Source organism: Mauremys mutica, chromosome 1 (assembly GCF_020497125.1).
Source record: "Mauremys mutica isolate MM-2020 ecotype Southern chromosome 1, ASM2049712v1, whole genome shotgun sequence".
NCBI lineage: Eukaryota > Metazoa > Chordata > Testudines > Geoemydidae > Mauremys > Mauremys mutica.
Genome location: NC_059072.1, coordinates 117348866 through 117369220, shown reverse-complemented (window position 1 = coordinate 117369220; position 20355 = coordinate 117348866). Strand labels below are relative to the sequence as shown.

Below are 20355 nucleotides of genomic sequence, written 5' to 3'. Positions count from 1 at the left end.
TTAAGAAGCACATTTGTCACACCACTCCTGTAGTATCATCAATGTCAATAAATTCTAGGAAATGCTCTCTGACAGTCACCATTGCAGAGACATTTTCACTAGGTTCTGTTGTTACAAAATGCACTATTAAAGTCATTTGTTCCGTATGGCTGATGTCAGGTGTGCAGTCCAGAATAATAGAGTAATATCTTGCTGACTTGAGATCTGCCACAATCTTCTGTTTGACTTTTCTTGACAGTAACTGTATGATCTCATTTTGAATGTTTTTTTCAAGGTAGTGATATGTTTATATTTTTCTTGGGTGGTGACTCTTCTTAGATGCTCCTGGCGTACAACATCAAACTCAGCCATCAGCTCCACAGTTTTAAGGAAGTTTCCATTGTTTGTCACATACAGCTGATCTGAAGTGCCACATAGTGCTAGGTTTGGGTAGCAAGCATTCTCACAATGGCAACGAGAATATTTTGCCAGTAAAGAGACTTTGATGCAATCTTCTCTTGATGCTGATCTTTTATGGTGGCATTTAACCTTAGGGCTAGTCCACACTTACCGTCCGGGTCGACGCGGTGAGTTCGACTTCTCGGAGTTCGAACTATCGCGTCTGATCTAGACGCGATAGTTCGAACTCCGGAAGCACCGCGGTCGACTCCGGTACTCCACCACTGCAAATGGCGGCGGTGGAGTCGACGGGGGAGCCGCGGAGTTCGACCCCGCTGCGTCTGGACGGGTGAGTAGTTCGCATTAGGGTACTTCGAATTCAGCTACGCTATTCCCATAGCTGAATTTGCGTACCCTAATTCGAACCCCCTTTTTAGTGCAGACCAGGCCTTAGTCTCATCTCAAGCTTTTTCCACCTATGGAATGCTCTTTGGTGATTTGCTGCCTTCTCATGGCATGCCAGATTTCTACCCAGATTTTTCCAGTCCTTTGTTCCTGTAGAATCCAATGTGGCTGGAACATTAGACTGGAAGAATTTGCAACAAAAACAGTATGCAGCATTCTGGGTTTTTGAGTACACAAGCCATGGCCTCTCCACTTTGTCACCATTGGGGATTTCACACCAGTAGTGTGTTGGATGGAAACTTTTATTTTCATTGTCTTTGGGGAACATGAAGTTTTTCACTTGCTGAGGCCCATGCAGTACAAAGAAGTCCCTCAAGCTACTGCTCAAGTGGGTCCACAGTCCTGGATCATATAAACTCAGCAGCAGCTGTTTCTTGTGCCTCCACCACACTCTTCTCTGATCTACACTTTTCTTCAGGAATGTGCATGGTTACATCCATTTGAGATGGAGATATGGATGCTGCAGTGTCTGCCAGGTCACCTGCATTCTGACTAACTGGAAGAACAGGCATCTCCTCACCCCTCACATCCTCACTGGGGCCGGAAGGCTCACCGTGAATATTTGTGTCTATGTATCTCAGGAGAGCTCCTTCCTGCTTAGCTAGAAAAGCTTCCTTTGCTTTCTTTCTTTTTCTGAATGCTGCCCCAGAGGAGCGTTTTCTTCTTTCATTCATGACTGCTGTTCTGTGTCAGCTATAGTGGTTCTCAACAACTCAATTGAAGGGGACAAAAAAGCAGGCTGGTAGCAGGGCCTGAGTGAGGGAAGATATCAGCGTCTTAAGGGCCTAACTGGCTCCTACTACTTCAGTTGACTGCCTGTTCTCCTCAAGTGGGTTCAGGGAAGCAGCAGGAAACAGGAAGCTCCCTGAGAAGCTGGTGTTAATCAGTCCAGGCTCCTCGGGGTGCTAGAGAGGTACATAAGAGGTTCCTCCTCCTCGCTCTCTGCAGCTCCTGCTGCTTTCTGTTATTCCCTCTCACCTTTTCTCCTGCCTGCCTGTTATGTCTCTTGTGCCCTCCTTCCTCCAGCACAGCACTCCACCATCTCTGTGCATCTAGAGCAGAGAGAATACATATGCACCACCAGTAGACACAATTTTCTACACTAGTGGCACCCCCCCACAGTCTGGAACCTGAAGCATCCGCCTCAGTTCGCCTCATGGTAAGGCCAGCCCTGGCTGAGAGCCACTGAACCAAACTGTAAACCTCGTACATAAACAACTTCAAGCCATCCCTAGTTCCAGCACCTATGCAGTTCAAGAAGTTATGTGATATGAAAATGTTAACCTGATTTTTAAACATTATTTCAAATGAAGGCTACCAATAATTTTGGCTACAAATTTTGTATATCTCATTTTGTACATTAGAGATCATTCAATTAATTTAGTTTAAAAAAATTAAAAAAAAAATCAGATGCATTCACTCACCCTACTGTTAATGAGATGTTTGTACCTGTCATGTAGATGCAAGTCTTTCAATCTGGGGATGAATGTTTGACAAGGAAACTCAGAGCATCTTTCCAATGCTCAGCCGCTTGCAGTATTTTGTTTTCATTGCAGTCATCACTGAAAATCCAGTTTTGCAGGGGTATATGGAGTGGAATGGGAGCAAAATTTTGACAGTGAATTCACCAAGTTGTGGGTATTCACTGCGGACTTTGATCCAGAAAACAGGTAGAGTCACTTCATGAAACTGTAACTTCAGGCCCTCATCACTTGACAGTTCCAGCAACTTATGCTCTAATGATAGCGACAGAGAGGTCTCAGGTTCTGGAAAGGAAAATGGATCATGAACCCATTGCTTTCCTTTTTGTGGATCAGAGTCTGATGAGAAATAGTCCTCAAATGTTTGGAGAGTTGATTTTAGATGGGATGCAATATTTCAGGGAGGAGAGGCAGATCTACACCTTTACTATCACCAATAGCCAGAAATGCAAAAAATGGGAACATGTCATAATAGTTGCACATGACTCTCTTTACAGACTTGAGCTTTTATTTATTTTATTTTTTTTAAAGGCCATGATCTTGTAAGCCAATACAAAGACACTCAACATACTCTGCCAAATATGTAAGTCTGGCGAGCCATTGTAAATCCTGAAAGTATGCTGCCAGAGGAGACTTCTTTTGAGGCAGAAAGGCTTCAAGTTCACATACACTCTGTTTAATACTTTGCCACAGGATAATCACCACACTTCAGTGTGTAAGAGTAAGTGGTGGACAGACCCCATTTCTTCACACATTGTAGCAAAGATGTGAGAACTGACTCCATTTGCTTTCACAAAATTCACAATTTTAACAACTATACCAAAGGCACACATTTCTCGGCTGCCAAGACCTTTTGATAAATAAAGCAGTGTGCTGCTTGAGCAGTTGGTGCAACTTCCATCACTCTTGCCACTAGAGCTGAATATCTGCCTGTCAGTGTGGCCGCTCCAAGTGCAAATTCCAATGCCGCAATCCTACTGAAGTCCATGTCCTGTCACATACTCATCTAGGATACGAAATATTTCAGCACCTGTTGTGTTTTGTGGCAGTTCTCAGCAGAATAGATCTTTGTCAAATGCACCATCATAGGCACAGGCGTCCTATAGGCACACATAAACAATAAGAACTGCTGTGTTAGCAATGTCTGTTGTAACTGAATTGCAAACCAGCTTAATGCTGTCACCCTTTCTATCAACTGAGCTTTGATATCAGTAGAAGTTGTATAGCTTGACTTTAGTAAGGCTTTTGATATGGTCTTGCATGACCTTCTCATAAACAAACTAGGGAAATACAACTTAGATGGAGATACTATAAGGGTGCATAACTGGTTGGGAAACTGTTCCCAGAGAGTAATTATCAGTGGTTCACAGTCAAGCTGGAAGGGCATAACAAGGGGATCCCTGCAGGGACTGGTTCTGGGTCTAGTAGCATCTATGCATCTACTGGTTCAGTAGCATCTATGATTTAGATAATGGCATAGAGAGTACACTTCAAGTTTGTTGATGATACCAAGCTGGGAGGGGTTGCAAATGCATTGGAGGATAGGATTAAAATTCAAAATGATCTGGACAACTGGAGAAATGGTCTGAAGTAAATAGAATGAAATTAAATAAGGACAAATGCAAAGTACTCCACTTAGGAAGGAACAATAAGTTGCACACATACAAAATGGGAAATGACTGCCTAGGAAGGAATACTGCAGAAAGAGATCTGGGGGTCACAGTAGATCACAAGCTAAATATGAGTCAACAGGGTAACACTGTTGCAAAAAAAGCAAACATCATTCTGGGATGTATTAGCAGGAGTGTTGTAAGCAAGACATGAGAAGTAATTCTTCTGCTCTACTCTATGGTGATCAGGCCTCAATTGGAGTATTGTGTCCAGTTCTGGGTGCCACATTTCAGGAAAGATTGGAGAAAGTCCAGAGGAGAGAAACAGAAATGATTAAAGGTCTAGAAAACATGACCTCTGAGGAAAGATTGAAAAAAAATGGGTTTGTTTAGTCTGGAGAAGAGAAGGGAAGACATGTTAACAGTTTTCAAGTACATAAAAGGTTGTTATGAGGAGAAGGGAGAAAAATTGTTCTCATTAACCTCCGAGAATAGGACCAGAAGCAATAGGCTTAAATTGCAGCAAGGATACTTTAGATTGGACATTAGGAAAAACTTCCTAACAGTCAGGGTAGTTAAGCACTGGAATAAATTGCCCAGAGAAGTTGTGGAATCTCTGTCACTGGAGATTTTAAGAGCAGGCTAGACAAACACCTGTCAAGGATGGTCTAGATAATATAGTCCCGCCATTAGTGCAGGGGACTGGACTAGTTGACCTCTTGAGGTCCCTTCCAGTCCTATGATTTGATGATTCTATGATATTCTGCAGTATCAGTGATTCAATGTGACTGTATCATTTGACAGTGGAATGCAATTCACTTTTTTGACAGTTTCATCACCCAAGACTTTGCGATAGGCATCTATTACAAAAGGCATGATTAGTTCTTCACCAATTGTAAATAGCAATTTGCATTTAGCTATGCGTAGGGATAGCAGCTATGATGCTTTTATATCATACCTTTATTTGATGTTATGGTGGTGGGCAGTAGTTTCTTTTGCTCCTTCACTTCATCTTGCTTCTGTTGGAAGAATTCCATTGGCTTTTCTTTTAAAATTTGGATGTTTAGTTTCAAGATGTCAAATCATTTTTGAAGGTTTCATAGCATCATTGCTGAGAGTTGTGCCACACACAACACAGAGAGGTTTTGGGCATTTTACATCCTCACTTTCAACAAACCCATACTTAAATGTAAGACTAATCGTATTTTTGATTGACGGCTGAACATTTCCTTTTGTAACACTTCTTCCTGATCATATTCAGAGTCACTCGCATCTCTATTATGTTTTCCTGAACTTTTGTTAGTTCTGAAAAATAGATCCAGAGGTAATTGCTTTGACAGTGACATTGTCTAGTTTAGCTAAGTAAAATTTTTACTAGGACTTAAATTTTTCTTGCTGCTTTCTGTTGACTACATCCTTCCAACAAATGAATGCGAATGTGATTTGCATATCAGTCCCAGGGGCACCAATGTCAACCCAGTCGATTTATTTAAAATGTTCAAAAATAATTGAATGAACGCAGTGATGTAAAATGCAAGTACAAAAAACTTTATGTTTCTAATATTAATATTCTATGCTAGGGAAATCTGAGTGACTGGCAAGGAGGCTGCCATGGACCGGCACCAGTCCTTGGACTGGTCATTGAGAAACACTGCACTAGACTGTGTAAGAGAGTATAGCCCCTCTAGAATACTGTGACAGCCTGCTCGACTCCTTGCTGGTTGGCACCACCTCCTTGTGATTCTTGGGATTAACTTAGTCAGGCCGATACCCCTTCCAGTGGTTACACCCTTTCAGTTTCTCCTCTGCAGCTCTTCTCTCACTCTTGGGAACCGCAGCTGTCCTCTTCATGACTCAACCCTCTGTCCAGGTCACTATTCTTCCAGGGGGAAAGCACATCAAGGGTCCATTTTTTAGCAGTCTCAGGCAGTCTTCTGCTTCACTGCCTCACAGTGCCACTCCTGCAGTGACTGGCAGGGGAACCTGGGCCCACTCTCTAGCCAGGTTCTGGCTCAGGGACCTTCTACATAGCAGCAAGGCCAGTTCCCTGCACCTTGTTGCCTTTACCAGAGTCACTTCCAAACCTCCTGGCCCTCACCACTCTTCTGGTTTTGACAATCTCTTCACTCCCTCCTCCCAGGGAGTAACTTTAGGCAACTTGTCTCTGTAGCCCTAAAGCAGTCCTCCCTTCTCCCAGGAAGTGATTGAAGCCTTCTCCCTGCATCTGCTTCTGCTTTCAGTTTCCTGTCTTTTGGATAAGCCCCACCAGTCCATCATAGGTGAGCTTCTCTTTAATTGGCTGCCTCCAGCATACCCTCTTCCTCCCTTAGCAGCCTAATTCAGCTCATGTAGGGCCAGTGTGGGGAGGACACCCCATCACAGATACCCAAGTGGCACATGGGATAAAGTGGTGGAAGGGCAGGTTGCAATTAAAAGCAATGATGATATAGCACAGAAGACAGGTCAATATTTTTTCCATTAGTTATTTACTGTTGATTGTCATGTGGAACTTCCTGTGTCCAAAGGCATTCATATAAGAATTCACAGGGTGGTCTTAAAAAAAAGGTGGGGAAAGTCTCCAAAGAGGAAGATATGGAGCCACTCAAACTCACATGCAATATAACACCAGAACTAGAAGGAATTCCACTGGACCAGAACTGGAAGGAATTCCACTGGTGGTTCCAAAGGCGATAAATAACACACTCTAGCCCAGATAATTACTAATGAGACTATACAACAACTTCCTCAAAACAGCAACTGTTCCTGAAGACTGGAAAGTAGTTAATGCAATGCTTCAGCTTAAAATCAGAGCCACGGGGGATACTGGGAATTACAGACCAGTGAGCTTCACCTCAGTTCCAGGGAACTCAATTGAGCGTGTAATTAAGGAGAAAGCAGAACATTACACTTGGATAATAAAAACAGATAGGGACAAACCAACACAGCTTCTGTAAAGGAAAATATGTGCCTCTCTAAACTGTTAGGGTACTTCACAGAAATAATAAATTAAAACATAGCTACAAAGGGACTAGTGGACATAAATTTACTCTGATTTCAAAAAGCATTTGATGAGTTCCCTCCATAAGAGACTATTAAAGAAAATAAATAACCAAGGGTAAAGAATTATGCAGGATTAATAACTGGGTAAGGCGTAGACAACACAGTAACAATAAATAACTAGTCTTCAAAGTGGAGAAAGATAAGTGTCCTAAAGCCAGTATTGGGACTCATATTTCTCAGTATACAAGGCCCAAATTTCCAAAAGTGACTAGTGCTTTTGAATGCCTAACATGAAACACCTAAAAAGGGCTGATTTTCAGAAGTGCTGAGCACCTGTCCTCTGAAATTCAGGCCCCTTTAAGGTGTCTCAAATTGGCCTATCCAAAAGTTGAAACTGCCTCAAATCATTTTTGAAACTGTAGGCTCCAATTCTGCAAAGACATACGTGGATGCTTGACTTTAAGTACCAGAGTAGCCTCATTAACTTCAGTGAAACCACCCAAGCACTTAAATTTAAGAATATGAAGTCTTTGCATGTCTCTGGCCTTTGTTTTTTTGAAGAAGGACAGGTGTAGCAAGTGAAGTAAGTTGGCTGATGACTTGAAACTCTTCAGGTTAATGAAAACTAAGAAAAGTAACTCCAGATCTACATAAAGTGAGGGATTGGCAGTATGATATAGGATAGAATTTAACTTAGATAAAGGTAAGGTAATAAACAGAGTTGGCCAAAAATTTTCCAAGAAAAGTTTTTTAATCAATAAATAGGTTTGCATTGAAAACAAAATGTTTCACAGACCATTTTGAATTTTTGACAAAAAAATTTGTCTAAATTTTTTTCAAAATTAAAATTTTAGATCCCCCGTTGAAATGTTTCCCAAATAAAACTATGCAAGAAATAACTAAAATTTTAGAATTTTCATTTTTTTCATTTGAAATTGTGTTTCCCCCATTTTCTGACTGTTCTCCAACCTTTGCCAATTCAAAAGCATTCTGAAAGCATTGAAAGGGTTCTCTCTCTCTTTTAAAGTAACACTTTCAATGATAAAGAAACTCTTTGGTTTTAATGTTAACACTTCAAAATGAAAGTGTTATTTTTATAAATGAAAATGGCACTCCCCCCCTTATTCTTCTCAAACTGGAAAAAGCAGAAAAACAGCAAAAAGGGTGGGGGGAAAACACTTTTCCATATTTTTGATGGAAAATTAGAATTTCCCAATGGGAACATTCTAAAAGGGATTCTTCACACAACACAGAGTCAATCTGTGGAACTCTTTGCCAGGGGATGTTGTGAAGGCAACACTATAACAGGGTTCAAAAAAAGAACTAGATAAGTACATGGAGGATAGGTCCGTCAATGGCTACTAGCCAGGATGGGCAGGGATGGTGTCCCTAGCCTCTGTTTGCCAGAAGCTCGGAAGGGGTGACAATTGATGATTACTTGTTCATTCCCTTTGAAGCATCTAGTTTTGGCCACTGTCGGAAGATAGGATACTGGGCTAGATGGACCTTTGGTCTGACTCAGTATGGCCATCCTTAGGTTCAGCCAGCTCTCGTAATAAACATTTTCAAAAAACAAAACAAAATACAACACACAACAGGAAGAGCAAAATTTAATATACAGGAAAGACACAGGGGTCTTTGAGGAGATCAGTGAAGGCATATAGACAGTGCCTGGCAGCAATTGAACAGGACAACTGTGCGCATTGAAAAAGGATGGGAAATTACACATATATTACTATGCCATGACAAAAATATAGTATAACCTGGATTATCTCATCTCATTTGAGATGGCCACCTAATCTATAGCAGTGACTGGAAAACTACCAAGAAAGCTGCTGAAAATGGCCGGAGAAGTGTAAGATTGCTAAATCTAGAATTGTATCAGATAGCACAGTATTTAAATAAATCCTTTATTGCCTAATCCTCCAAAGCACAAGAGTTCAAGAGGAATTGGTTAGAACTGGAAAAATAAAAAAATTAACCCCTTCCTCTTACATTGTCCTGTGTACCTCAGCTAAAACCACTTCTGCACAGGGGTCCAGGAAGGACAAAAAAGTCCTCCCACAATATACTAGACACCAATTGCTAGAATTGTTCCTGTTGGTGAAGCACTAAATGCTCTGGGATATACATATCCCAATTAATTCTAGCACTAAACACATGCAGCTGCTGTGTCAGAATAGATGTGGGTACACTGGGGCATGTGTGGCTCTGTAGTATGGGCTCTTGGAGGCAGGCTTGGCTAACATGCAATCACAGGTGCACAAGCCAGTATGTGGGTACACATTGCAGCATAGACTTATCCTTGGGGTATGTCTACACTACGGGATTATTCCGATTTTACATAAATCGGTTTTGTAAAACAGATTGTATAAAGTCGAGTGCACGCGGCCACACTAAGCACATTAATTCGGCAGTGTGCGTCCATCATGCATAGGCGGCAAGTTTGTATAATTTTTGGTGGGGCCCAAAATGGTGCCTCCCCCCCGCTCCCGCTCTGTAAGCCGATATAAAATGAAGCTACAACGCGTCAGTGCCACAAGATTACAAGGGTTAATTAAAAGTGGAAAGTCAGAAGCAGCATTTGCCTACTTCAATATACAGTATTATATTTTGCTGCACCTGTTGTGATGAAGTGGGAATGTTCTTAATATTTTCTCTGAATACTGTGTGGGTGCCTCAGCTTCCTCTGCAAGGTGCCAACTGAAGGTGTTGGGGACAAAGATCAGGTGGCCTCCTTGTCCGGAATCGAGACACAAAGGCCAGAGGAAGGAGTGTCAGTTTGGAGCTGGCTGGAGAAATGGGGAGAGGCCCAGAACCTGGGTCTGGGCTCCCCAGCCCCCAAGATGGACCTCACTGAGGGGTCCTGTTTTCTGTACCCACAAGCTCTGTTCTAGACTGTGATCCTGTCATCTAATAAACCTTCTGTTTTACAGTCTGGCTGTGAGTCACATCTGACTGCGGAGTTGGGGTGCAGGGATCTCTGGCTGCCCCAGGACCCCGCCTGGGCGGACTCACTGCAGAAAGCACACAGTGTGGAAGAGCATGCTGAATGCTCTGAGGTCAGACCCAGGAAGGTGTAAGCTTCTTGCCCTGGAGACAGTATGCTCAGAGAGGAGGCTCCCCCAGAGTCCTGACTGGCTTTGAAGGAGTGGTTCCAGAGCATCCCAGCATCCCCTTCCACACCATGCGCTTCCCAGAAGTCCGCACAGGCACTGACACTCCCTCCTCTGGCCTTTGTCAAGAAGGCTAACAGCATTTTGGGCTGTATAAGTAGGGGCACTGCCAGCAGATCGAGAGACATGATCATTCTCCTCTATTCAACATTGGTGAGGCCTCATCTAGAGTACTATGTCCAGTTTTGGGCCCCACATTGCAAAGAAGGATGTGGAAAAATTGGAGAGTCCAGTGGAGGGCAACAAAAATGATTAGGGGGCTGGAGCACATGACTTCTGAGGAGAGGCTGAGGGAACTGGGATTGTTTAGTCTGCAGAAGAGAAGAATGAGGGGGGATTTGATAGCTGCTTTCAACTACCTGAAAGAGGGTTCCAAAGAGGATGGATCTAGACTGTTCTCAGTGGTAGCAGAGGACAGAACAAAGAGTAATGGTCTCAAGTTGCAGTGGGGGAGGTTTAGGTTGGATTTTAAGAAAAACTTTTTCACTAAGAGGGTGGTGAAACACTGGAATGGGTTACCTAGGGAGGTGGTGGAATCTCCTTCCTTAGAGGTTTTTAAGGTCAGGCTTGACAAAGCCCTGGCTGGGATGATTTAGTTGGGAATTGGTCTTGCTTTGAGCAGGAGGTTGGACTAGATACCTCCTGAGGTCTCTTCAAACCCTGATATTCTATGATACTCTAAATTGACCACCAAATTTAAGTAGCGTGTTTTTCCCGTCAGGTGAGGACTCTGGGGCAGGGGTGGGGATAAGGAACTTGGGGTGCAGACAGGCTGCCCCAGGGCTAGGGCCAGAGAGGACTCCCCTCCACCCTCCCTGGCAGCAGCAAGCTCCAGGGGAGGGACCCCTCCTCTCCCTCCCAGTCACTGCACATGCTCCTAGGGTCCCTCTCAGGTCCAGAAAGCCCGCTCGCCTCCCCTATGGTAGGTACCGGGCTGGGGGAGTTGCCATCACGTGTGGCCTCCCCTGCTGCCACCCCTCACCATAGCCTCACTGGGGATGGGGCTGCCCCTTGCCCAGCATGGTGCAGGAGTGGGGGGTGCAGGGTGGTGACTGGGGAGGGGCAGAGTATCACAAAATTCACCCAAGCCCCAGCTGCTCAGGTCTAGGAAGCTCCCCTCCCCAGTGGTGTAGCCAGGTTCTAACATCAGGGGGAGCGAACACGTAAAAAAAGGTGCCAGCCAACATATCCAATTACTAATCAGGTAGTAGGGTTTACAGTGCTATAACAAGAGATTATGCTATTATCATTATCCACTCAGCTTGCACGCTACTATTTTGAATTAGCGATAATTCAGAGAGAAAGAAAGAAGAAAGCTGAATTTAGAGAACAATTATTAACCAGATTCCTGGTTATCCACCAGCCACTTTGCTCCAGCCCATGGCACAAAGCACCATAAACGCAGTAGAATCTGGCCAAGAGACTATTCACCTCAAATTGGCATCAGCTACACTCCCCCTCCCCCGCCCCCAGTCCCCACTATTCAGGATGTAGCTGAGTGAAAAGGTGGCATTGCGGAAACATTCAGCAGGTAATTGAAAACTCCTATAGAGCACTGCATAGTGCCTGAGAACATTGCTGAGTTCTGAGCACTGGGTCTGCAGCTAGTCAGCAGTGAGACTGAGGAGACACAACTGGCACCTTAAAGCACCTTTACCCCCACCCCCTTCACAAGCTGCACTAAGCACCGTTTCACAGCCCCAGGTGCAACACTGAGGGAGGGTAAGTGGGGGGGGGCAATAACCCAAAGTCGCTCCTTTGCCTCCTGGCCCTGCTGATCCCTCAGCCCCCTCCGCTGAAGAGAGACCAGGAGAAAAAAACATCCCCCCCTCCCCTTTTCCTTCCCTCTCCACGGGCACCAGCTGAGCTTCAGAGCCCCCTTGCCTGCCGCATGGCTGCCTTGCTCTGCACGGGGCTGCTGCTCCTCAGTCCCCCGCCACACTTGGGGGGGCTGCCCTGCGGCCCCTCCCGGCAGAGCCCACCCCGGCCGGCTCAGGGAACTGGGCAGCTGCGAGCGGATGGGCGCCTCCTCCTCCTCACCCCCGGGGAGCCCGGCAACCAGCCGACCTGCCTGCAGCCCCTTGCAGGAGGGCGGTGCAGAGCCCAGAGCCAGCTGGCAGCCACATGCAAAACCCGGTCCGGACTCCAAGTCCGGAGCCCAGTGCTGGCTGCCTGGAAAGGTGCTGATTTTGTAAAATGTGCTCAAAAGGGAGCGGCTGCTTCCCCCCTTCCACCCAACTACGCTACTGGGTGGGCGGGGATGCTCCGGGGCTGGGGGTAGTGGTAGTGGCAGCCAGGGGCCGGTGCCTGCTCCAGGCAGGGCCAGGGGAGAAATCCAGCTCCAGTTATTGGTGGAGCACAGCCCCCAGCCCTGAATATTCCTGGGGCTGGGGCTCCTGGAGCCCATATAACCCGGCGCCTATGCGTCCATGTACCGAGGCTAGTGTCGATTTCCGGAGCATTGCACTGTGGGTAGCTATCCCGTAGCTATCCCATAGTTCCCGCAGTCTCCCCTGCCCATTGGAATTCTGGGTTGAGATCCCAATGCAAAAACAGTGTCACGGGTGATTCTGGGTAAATGTCGTCACTCAATCCTTCCTCCGGGAAAGCAACGGCAGACAATCATTTCGCGCCCTTTTTCCCTGGATTGCCCTGGCAGACGCCATAGCATGGCAATCATGGAGCCCGTTTTGCCTTTTGTCACTGTCACCATATATGTACTGGATGCTGCTGATAGACGCGGTACTTCACTGCTACACAGCAGCATTCATTTGCCTTTGCAAGATAGCAGAGACGGTTACCAGTCATATTGCACCGTCTGCCATTGTAAACTGGCGATGAGATGATGGTTATCAGTCATGCTGTACCGTCTGCTGCTATCATGGGTGCTCCTGGCTGGCCTCGCTGAGGTCGGCCGGGGGCGCATAGGCAAAAATGGGAATGACTCCCTGGGTCATTCCCTTCTTATGTTTTGTCTAAAAATAAAGTCAGTCCAGCCTAGAATATGGGGCTAGTGTACTAAAGAACCAGAGAGCACAGCCACTCCGTGTCAGAGCCCCAGAGGTCCCGCAGCAATGATAAGCTGCATGCCATTCTAGGGGGTGCCCCTACAACAACCCCACCTGTTGCTTCCCTCCTCCCCCAACCCTCCTGGGCTACCATGGCAGTGTCCCCCCGCCCCAATTTGTGTGATGAAGTAATAAAGAATGCAGGAATAAGAAACACTGACTTTTTATGAAATAAAATGAGCGGGAGGAACCCTCCAGCTGCTATGATAGTCCAGGCAGGACATTAAAGGGTAGTGGGGGGAGAGGAGACCAGCCTTCCGCTGCTATGATAGTCCAGGCAGTACAGAATCTTTTCTTTAGACATGACGGGGGGGGGGGGCTGATAGAGCTCAGCCCCCAGTTGCTATGATGAGGACGGTTACCAGCCATTCTGTACCATCTGCTGGGAATGACCAGGAGTCATTCCTATTTTTACTCAGGTGCCCCCGGCCGACCTCACTGAGGCCAGCCAGGAGCACTCACGGGCTGATGACGAGGACGGATACCAGTCCTTCTGCACTGTACCGTCTGCCACCAGGGAGGGGAGAGGAGAGGATGCTGCTGTTTAGCGCTCCAGCACCCCGTCTACCAGCAGCATGCAGTCGACATAGGGTGACACTGACACCCTGAAACACCCGGGAAAATGTTTTTGACCCTTCAGGCACTTGGAGCCCAGCCAAGAATGCAAATGCTTTTCGGATACTGCGGGGACTGTGGGATAGCTGGAGTCCTCAGTCCCCCCTCCCTCCCTCCATGAGCGTCCATTTGATTCTTTGGCTTTCCGTTACGCTTGTCACGCTGCACTGGGTTGAGTCCCTGCTGTGGCCTCTGTCTATCATAGCCTGGAGATTTTTTCAAATGCTTTGTCATTTCATCTTCTGTAACGGAGCTCTGATACAACAGATTTGTCTCCCCATACAGCGATCAGATCCAGTATCTCCCGTACGGTCCATGCTGGAGCTCTTTTTGGATTTGGGACTGCATCGCCACCCGTGCTGATCAGAGCTCCACGCTGGGCAAACAGGAAATGAAATTCAAAAGTTCGCGGGGCTTTTCCTGTCTACCTGGCCAGTGCATCCAAGTTCAGATGGCTTTCCAGAGCGGTCACAATGGTGCACTGTGGGATAGCTCCCGGAGGCCAATACCGTTGATTTGCGGCCACACTAACCCTAATCCGACATGGCAATACCGATTTCAGCGCTACTCCTCTCGTCGGGGAGGAGTACAGAAACCGGTTTAAAGAGCCTTTATATCGATATAAAGGGCCTCATTGTGTGGACAGGTCCAGGGTTAAATCGGTATAACGCTGCTAAATTCGGTTTAAACGCATAGTGTAGACCAGGCCTTAGAGAACACTCCTAGTGACCTCAACAGGGGCAGGGAGTACAGGCCTACCTCAAAATGAGAGCACAGGATACTCAATGCTGTTAAAGTACAGGAAATTTTGAACAAATAAAGGGTAATTACTTCTTCACATGGTTTGAATCTGTGGAATTCACTGCCTTAGGGTCAAAAGCTGTGGCTTGATTAAAGAAAGGTGTATAATTTTATTACCACTAACAAAATGTGTAGCTTTGTAAGATAACATAAAAGATAATTAAATCTCATGTTTTAGTCTGTAAATCTCCTATGGGACTCAAAAAGTAATGTTCCTCCAGAGACTTTAAAGATCAGATAGACAGACTACAAGCTCTTTAAGGCAGGAATGTTCACTAAATCCCACCGAAGGCAATGGGACTTTTTCTACTGATTTTAATGGGTGCAGGATTGGGCTCTAAATGGAGAGACTCAGTACATAACATGTAATGAGGAGGATACTGGACTGGAGCAGGTATTGATCCCTTTCCATTGCCAAATTATGTTTGCTATGTTTTCAGCAGAAATGTTTTCCTGAAAATGCTCATGTCTGTCTGAATCATATTATTTTCAAAGGAATATTTTCAGAGTCGAGAGTGGACTGAATGAAAGGAATCACTGCCCTGCATAGAATGTTACATAATTCTTCAGGCTACTATAAATCTTTCAGTTTATTTACAGTAAAAAAGAGTACTCTTACTTGCAGAAGACTGTGGAAGGCATTTGCTTATGATGCTCTGACGGACAAATGTTTGCTAATCACAAAACTCCCCACACATTTATTGAGAATACACAATGGGCATTTATATCTATAGTAAGCAAGCAAGTTATTTTTCTAAGAAAAGAGAGACCAGGGTACGGTAATCACTATAGAGTGGGGACTTCTTTTCCTGCAAGCCTTTGCTATAAATGCATTGAAGAAAAATGTGACCACAGTATGATATAAGGATTACTTGCATGAGTCAAGATTTGTAAGATCAGATGCTGCTGATCTTTAAAGTTGCCTAAGCTACCTCACTGCAATGCATATACATTGTATTAAACAACAAAACATAATAAGAGAGTCATCACAAATATAGTGTTGAGGATTTTAAAAAAGTTTGCTGTTGTTTTTATGGACATCACTTTAGGGGTTCAACTGAAGTGAATTACTGATTTGGGGCATGGTCAAAAGGCAGATAATGTTTGGAGAACTGAGCTAAAAATCTAATAAAGGTTACTCAAACATGGGCTAACAAGTGAACTGCTTCAGGTCTGCATGTGGAAAAGGAATGGATGGATGGATAGATGCAAATAGCATCAAGTATTCACTTTGTGGGTGATGAAAGTCTGATATCCTTGTGTCACTATTATCTGTCAGACACTACATTTGAAGAAGAACACACAATGCTCATGTGTATTACAACCATCTTTTGTCAGACCTACTCAGTGTACATGAGGGCAAGGAGTAAGCATATCACTCCCTAGTGTCTACGGCCTACAGAAAATATCAGCCCTATTCCTAGTAAGGACGCATGAATGAGTCACAAGTTGTATAGCTTTGGAATCTATTGAAAATAGAGCAAAATATTTGCATGGACGAAAAAGAACAAAATAGCTGCTATTTAAATAAATGACTTATTTCAAATGGTACTTCTAGATTTAACAAAGCTGTATAATATCATTACATTATCTTATAATAAAAATAATAGCTATAGCATTCCTGTCTAAACTTTGGGTGTTGGGCCTTCTGCTGCGCTCCAGGGGCCAAATCTTTCCCTCCTAAATCATTTTGCCCTCAGGCAAAAGTACCATTCAAGTAAGCTCCAGATAGACTCTGGCAGCTTTGGCTGAGTAACAGATGCAGCACTTGACTCAGGGTGTGTATGTATGTCTCTTTGTGACTCTACTGTGCATTATTCTTTCCACAGAAAATTGGTTAAATTAAGGGAGCCCCTTGAATGACTGATGATGATTTTGAGCACTGCAAATAAATCTTTTGTCTGCATGGTTCAGAACTAATTAGCCCTATCAGCTTCCTTCATACCAGTACGCCCACACTTATTTCTGTCTAATATGCTGGAAGACAAGGGGAAAAAAAGGAATGATTAACTCAAGCTGATTCATTCTGGATGGGTCAGGTGATTATGAGGACAAGTAAAGGAAGGACTCCACAAATCAATCTGATTGTCAGTGCCAGGGAGATATTTTTATCCATCATATATACTGCTATACAGTTTGTCTCATGTTTGGGTGTATTGAAATGTCTATGCACACTTCTAGTTATTATAATTTCATCCTAATTCATCCTTTCATAATTTCATAGTCAGGTATGGAACTAGAATAGGTATGGCAAGCACTTACTTATTCACAAAATATGTACAGCCAGGAAGTGAGAGCTGCCACACAATAACTCAGCTCCAACTAGTTTGGATCAATACTTGGGGTGTAAATCATGGGCCCCATTGACATCCCTGGGGCCAGGATTTCACCCTGTGCGTGGGAGTGTAGTTGATCCTGCATGCCCAGTCAGTGTTTGGTCTCTATGCTAAAAGTGACAAGAAGGATGTCAATTCCATTCAGCTGTGGGATTGGATTTGTGCTATGGACACCAGCCCACTAGAAAAAAAAATGAGACCACAAATTGTTTTCTCATAGGCCGGCCATCAGATGGTAACTAGTTCTGGCCACTGCTGAACTGGATCAAACTCATACTACTGACCTAAAAGAGAAAATCTCCATATCCCATTACTAATTCTTGCAGCCCTCTCCTGATAAGGTTTTAAGAATGCTACAACATGCTAAGTATAATACCTCTAGAGATTCGGGGGAAAAGAAGCAAGGACTCGTTTACAATTTTCATGTATGTTTTAGGATACCGAAGTTTTATCAGAACACTGTTTAAACTTTATAATTAATGTTATTGTAGATACCAACCTTTTTATGCTTCCAAATTTTTGTGCATGACCTAAAATCTTTCCAAAATCTATATGGAACATGTGGCCAGTGTTTGTCAGCATGATGTTGTCATTGTGTCGGTCACAGACTCCCAGAATGAAGGTAACAACGCACCAGCCAGCACAGGAATGAAAGAAATTCTGTATTGCCTAATTAAACGAAACAAAAACACAAAGAAGAAATATACAGTAATGTATTTTTGTGATACTAACATGAATACCAAGTCCTACAAGCTCTTGTGCACATGCTTAAAGTTAAATACAGGCCTAAGCGTTTGCAGGTTCGGGACCTAAAATAATCACATGAGAAGTGCCATAGTACAGCAGACCAATGGTTCATCTAGACAGTTCTATCTCGAGCAGTGACTTATTTTGGATAGTTCTTTTGCATTTAGATGGAACCTTTCACTCAAGAACTCATAGAACTTTACAAACACTAATTAATGAAGCCTCACAACATCCCGGGACAAGGAATCCGACCTCCATTTTACAGAGTGGTAAACTCAAATATAGTAAGGTTAAGTGAACTACCCAAAGTATCAGAGATTCAGTGGCAGACCTAGGAATCAGGGGTGGATCTAGCTTTTATGCCGCCCCAAGCACGGCAGGCAGGCTACCTTCAGCGGCTTGCCTGCGGGAGGTCCCTGATCCCGTGGATTCATCGGTTTGCCTGCGGGAGGTCTGCCGGTCCCGCACCTTCAGCATACCCACCGCCGAATTGCCGCTGAAGCCGCGGGACCGGCGGATCTCCCGCAGAAATGCCGCCAAAGGCTCCCTTTCTGCTGCCCTCATGGTGACTGGCAGGCCGCTCCCCGCGACTTGCCACCCCAGGCATACGCTTGGAGCACTGGTGCCTGGAGCCGCCACTGCTAGGAATACATGACAAGGAGTCCTGATTCCTAAACCCCTGCTCTAACCACTAGATACTCACCAGGGCTATGTCTACACTGCATGCTTCTTTTGGCAGCATGTAGAGTATGTACTCAGGTAGCACCCAGCACGGGTTTAAGTATCAATGTAGACTGTGAGGCACAGTTTAGGCAACTATAGTACAGACACATCTGAAGGGTACCCGAGTACATACTATACATGGCTCTCTACTAGCCCAAAACATGTAGAGTCTTGCTGCCTCCCAGCTGTTGGAGCCTTTCCCCACTGCAGGAAAAGACTCTAGCAGCTGGGAAAGGCACCAGAGGTGGGGAAAAGCTTGTGGGGGTTGGAGAGGAAGGAGGGAAGAGGGGCAACAAGGAAAGGCTCCTGCAGCTCTCTGCTGGCTAGAGCCCTTCTCCACCACAGGGAAAGACTCTGCCCCATGCCATATCATGGGATAAGAAGAGAATTCTTCCTAGCTCTAGATGGTGATCAGATTTATACAAAGCATGAGGAACTATAGCCCATGCAGGTTTTATCTTCGCTACTACAGTGTAACAACCACAGATAGTATTCTCAACTGTAAGGGTCTGAACCGCCTGGGAATCTTTCTCAGCTATCTGTCTTAATAATAATGTGAGCCATTTATACACAGACTCTATAAAACCTAATTCACAATTATTAAGTTCTTGGTCAAAACCTGAGTGCATACAGTACTGTACCATCTTTATACTATACTATCCAATATAAAAAATTGTTTGAGTACTGATATTACTGTAGTATTATGGTGCTAAATCTACTGACTGATTTTGATGGTAGCACTGTGGAGTGATTAGACCACAGCTCAAGAACTCAGGATGCCTGGGGCGTATTCCTGACTGTGCCACTTAGTCGCTAGGTGGCTTTGGAGACGTCACTTCACCTTTCTGTGCCTTTGTTTGCCCAACTGTAAAATGAGGATAATAAAGCTTACCCACCTATGTGAGTTCAGTATCCAAGTGCAAAATCTTAATATCAAGAGAAGAGAAATGGTGAGAGCAGGATACAAACAATTATACAGACATCCTATGCAATCAGAAATGACTATTTCATTTCTTTAAAAAAAAATGAACATAATACGTAACAAATGGGTTGTTTTCAAGAACATTCCATGTTATTTGACTTACAAAAAACCCAGCAAAACTGGATTTTTGACTGATAATGGATAGCTGTCTCAATTTTCAATCAAAATGTCAGCAGCACCTTTACTGTAAATATATACGGTAATAATTATTACATTAAAGCTGCTTCTAAAAGTTTAGATTGAAAATTTGGATAAATAAATACACAACAAACCAACCAACCACCGCATGCTGGCAAAAAAATGTATACGTTGATGCCTACAATTAGGCATCAAATTAGATGTCTCATTTTCAGAGTAGCTCAGCACCTGGAGCTCTTTTTAAATTGGGCAAAAAGTTTGGCTACTAATCTACTGCAGGTATGGGGATGTGTTCAAAAATTCCTCAGGATGCTAAAAATTTCAAAGCCTTTTTGTGAACCTCAGGACATGCCCCGCCTAAAAAGAATGTGCAAAAGTGACTTCATGGTTTCTTTCTTTTAAGAGGGAAACCTCTGCTTTTGCAGTTTCCCCAATTTCCTGGATGATATATAACCAGATGTGTAACACCAGTTTGCATAAAACCAGATGCTTTACACAGGATCCCATAATGTAAAAGGACAAGCGTGACCTGATGCATCATATTACTGGGGGAATTCAATGAAATACAGTTTTCTAAAAGTGTGACATTTTCAAGCACAGAAAAGATATCGTGTGTGTGATTATATATAAAACACCACATCTCACTATCGGGATTAAAAAAAAAAAACAACCTCTAGGTTTAGTATCTATTTACTTAATTTTGTCTTCAACTTCTTCTTACTTCACCTTTTTATCTCCAAGTATGGTATTTTCCTGACTTTTCTTATTGTTCCTGAAAAAACACTGCACTGAATCTGGTCCCTGGCAATCTGGCCAAAGAAATCGATGTGCCATT

General features: G+C 44.2%; 1 protein-coding gene across 1 annotated transcript in view; it reads right to left on the bottom strand.

Annotated features, from left to right (window-relative positions):
* LOC123345139 (phosphatidylinositol 4-phosphate 3-kinase C2 domain-containing subunit gamma-like) overlaps positions 1–20355 on the bottom strand; it is a 270359-nt gene that overhangs the window by 89503 nt on the left and 160501 nt on the right. The window contains exon 23 of the mRNA XM_044981863.1: positions 17430–17599. Coding sequence (XP_044837798.1) covers positions 17430–17599 — 170 coding nt within the window. The remainder of the gene's footprint in view (positions 1–17429; positions 17600–20355) is intronic.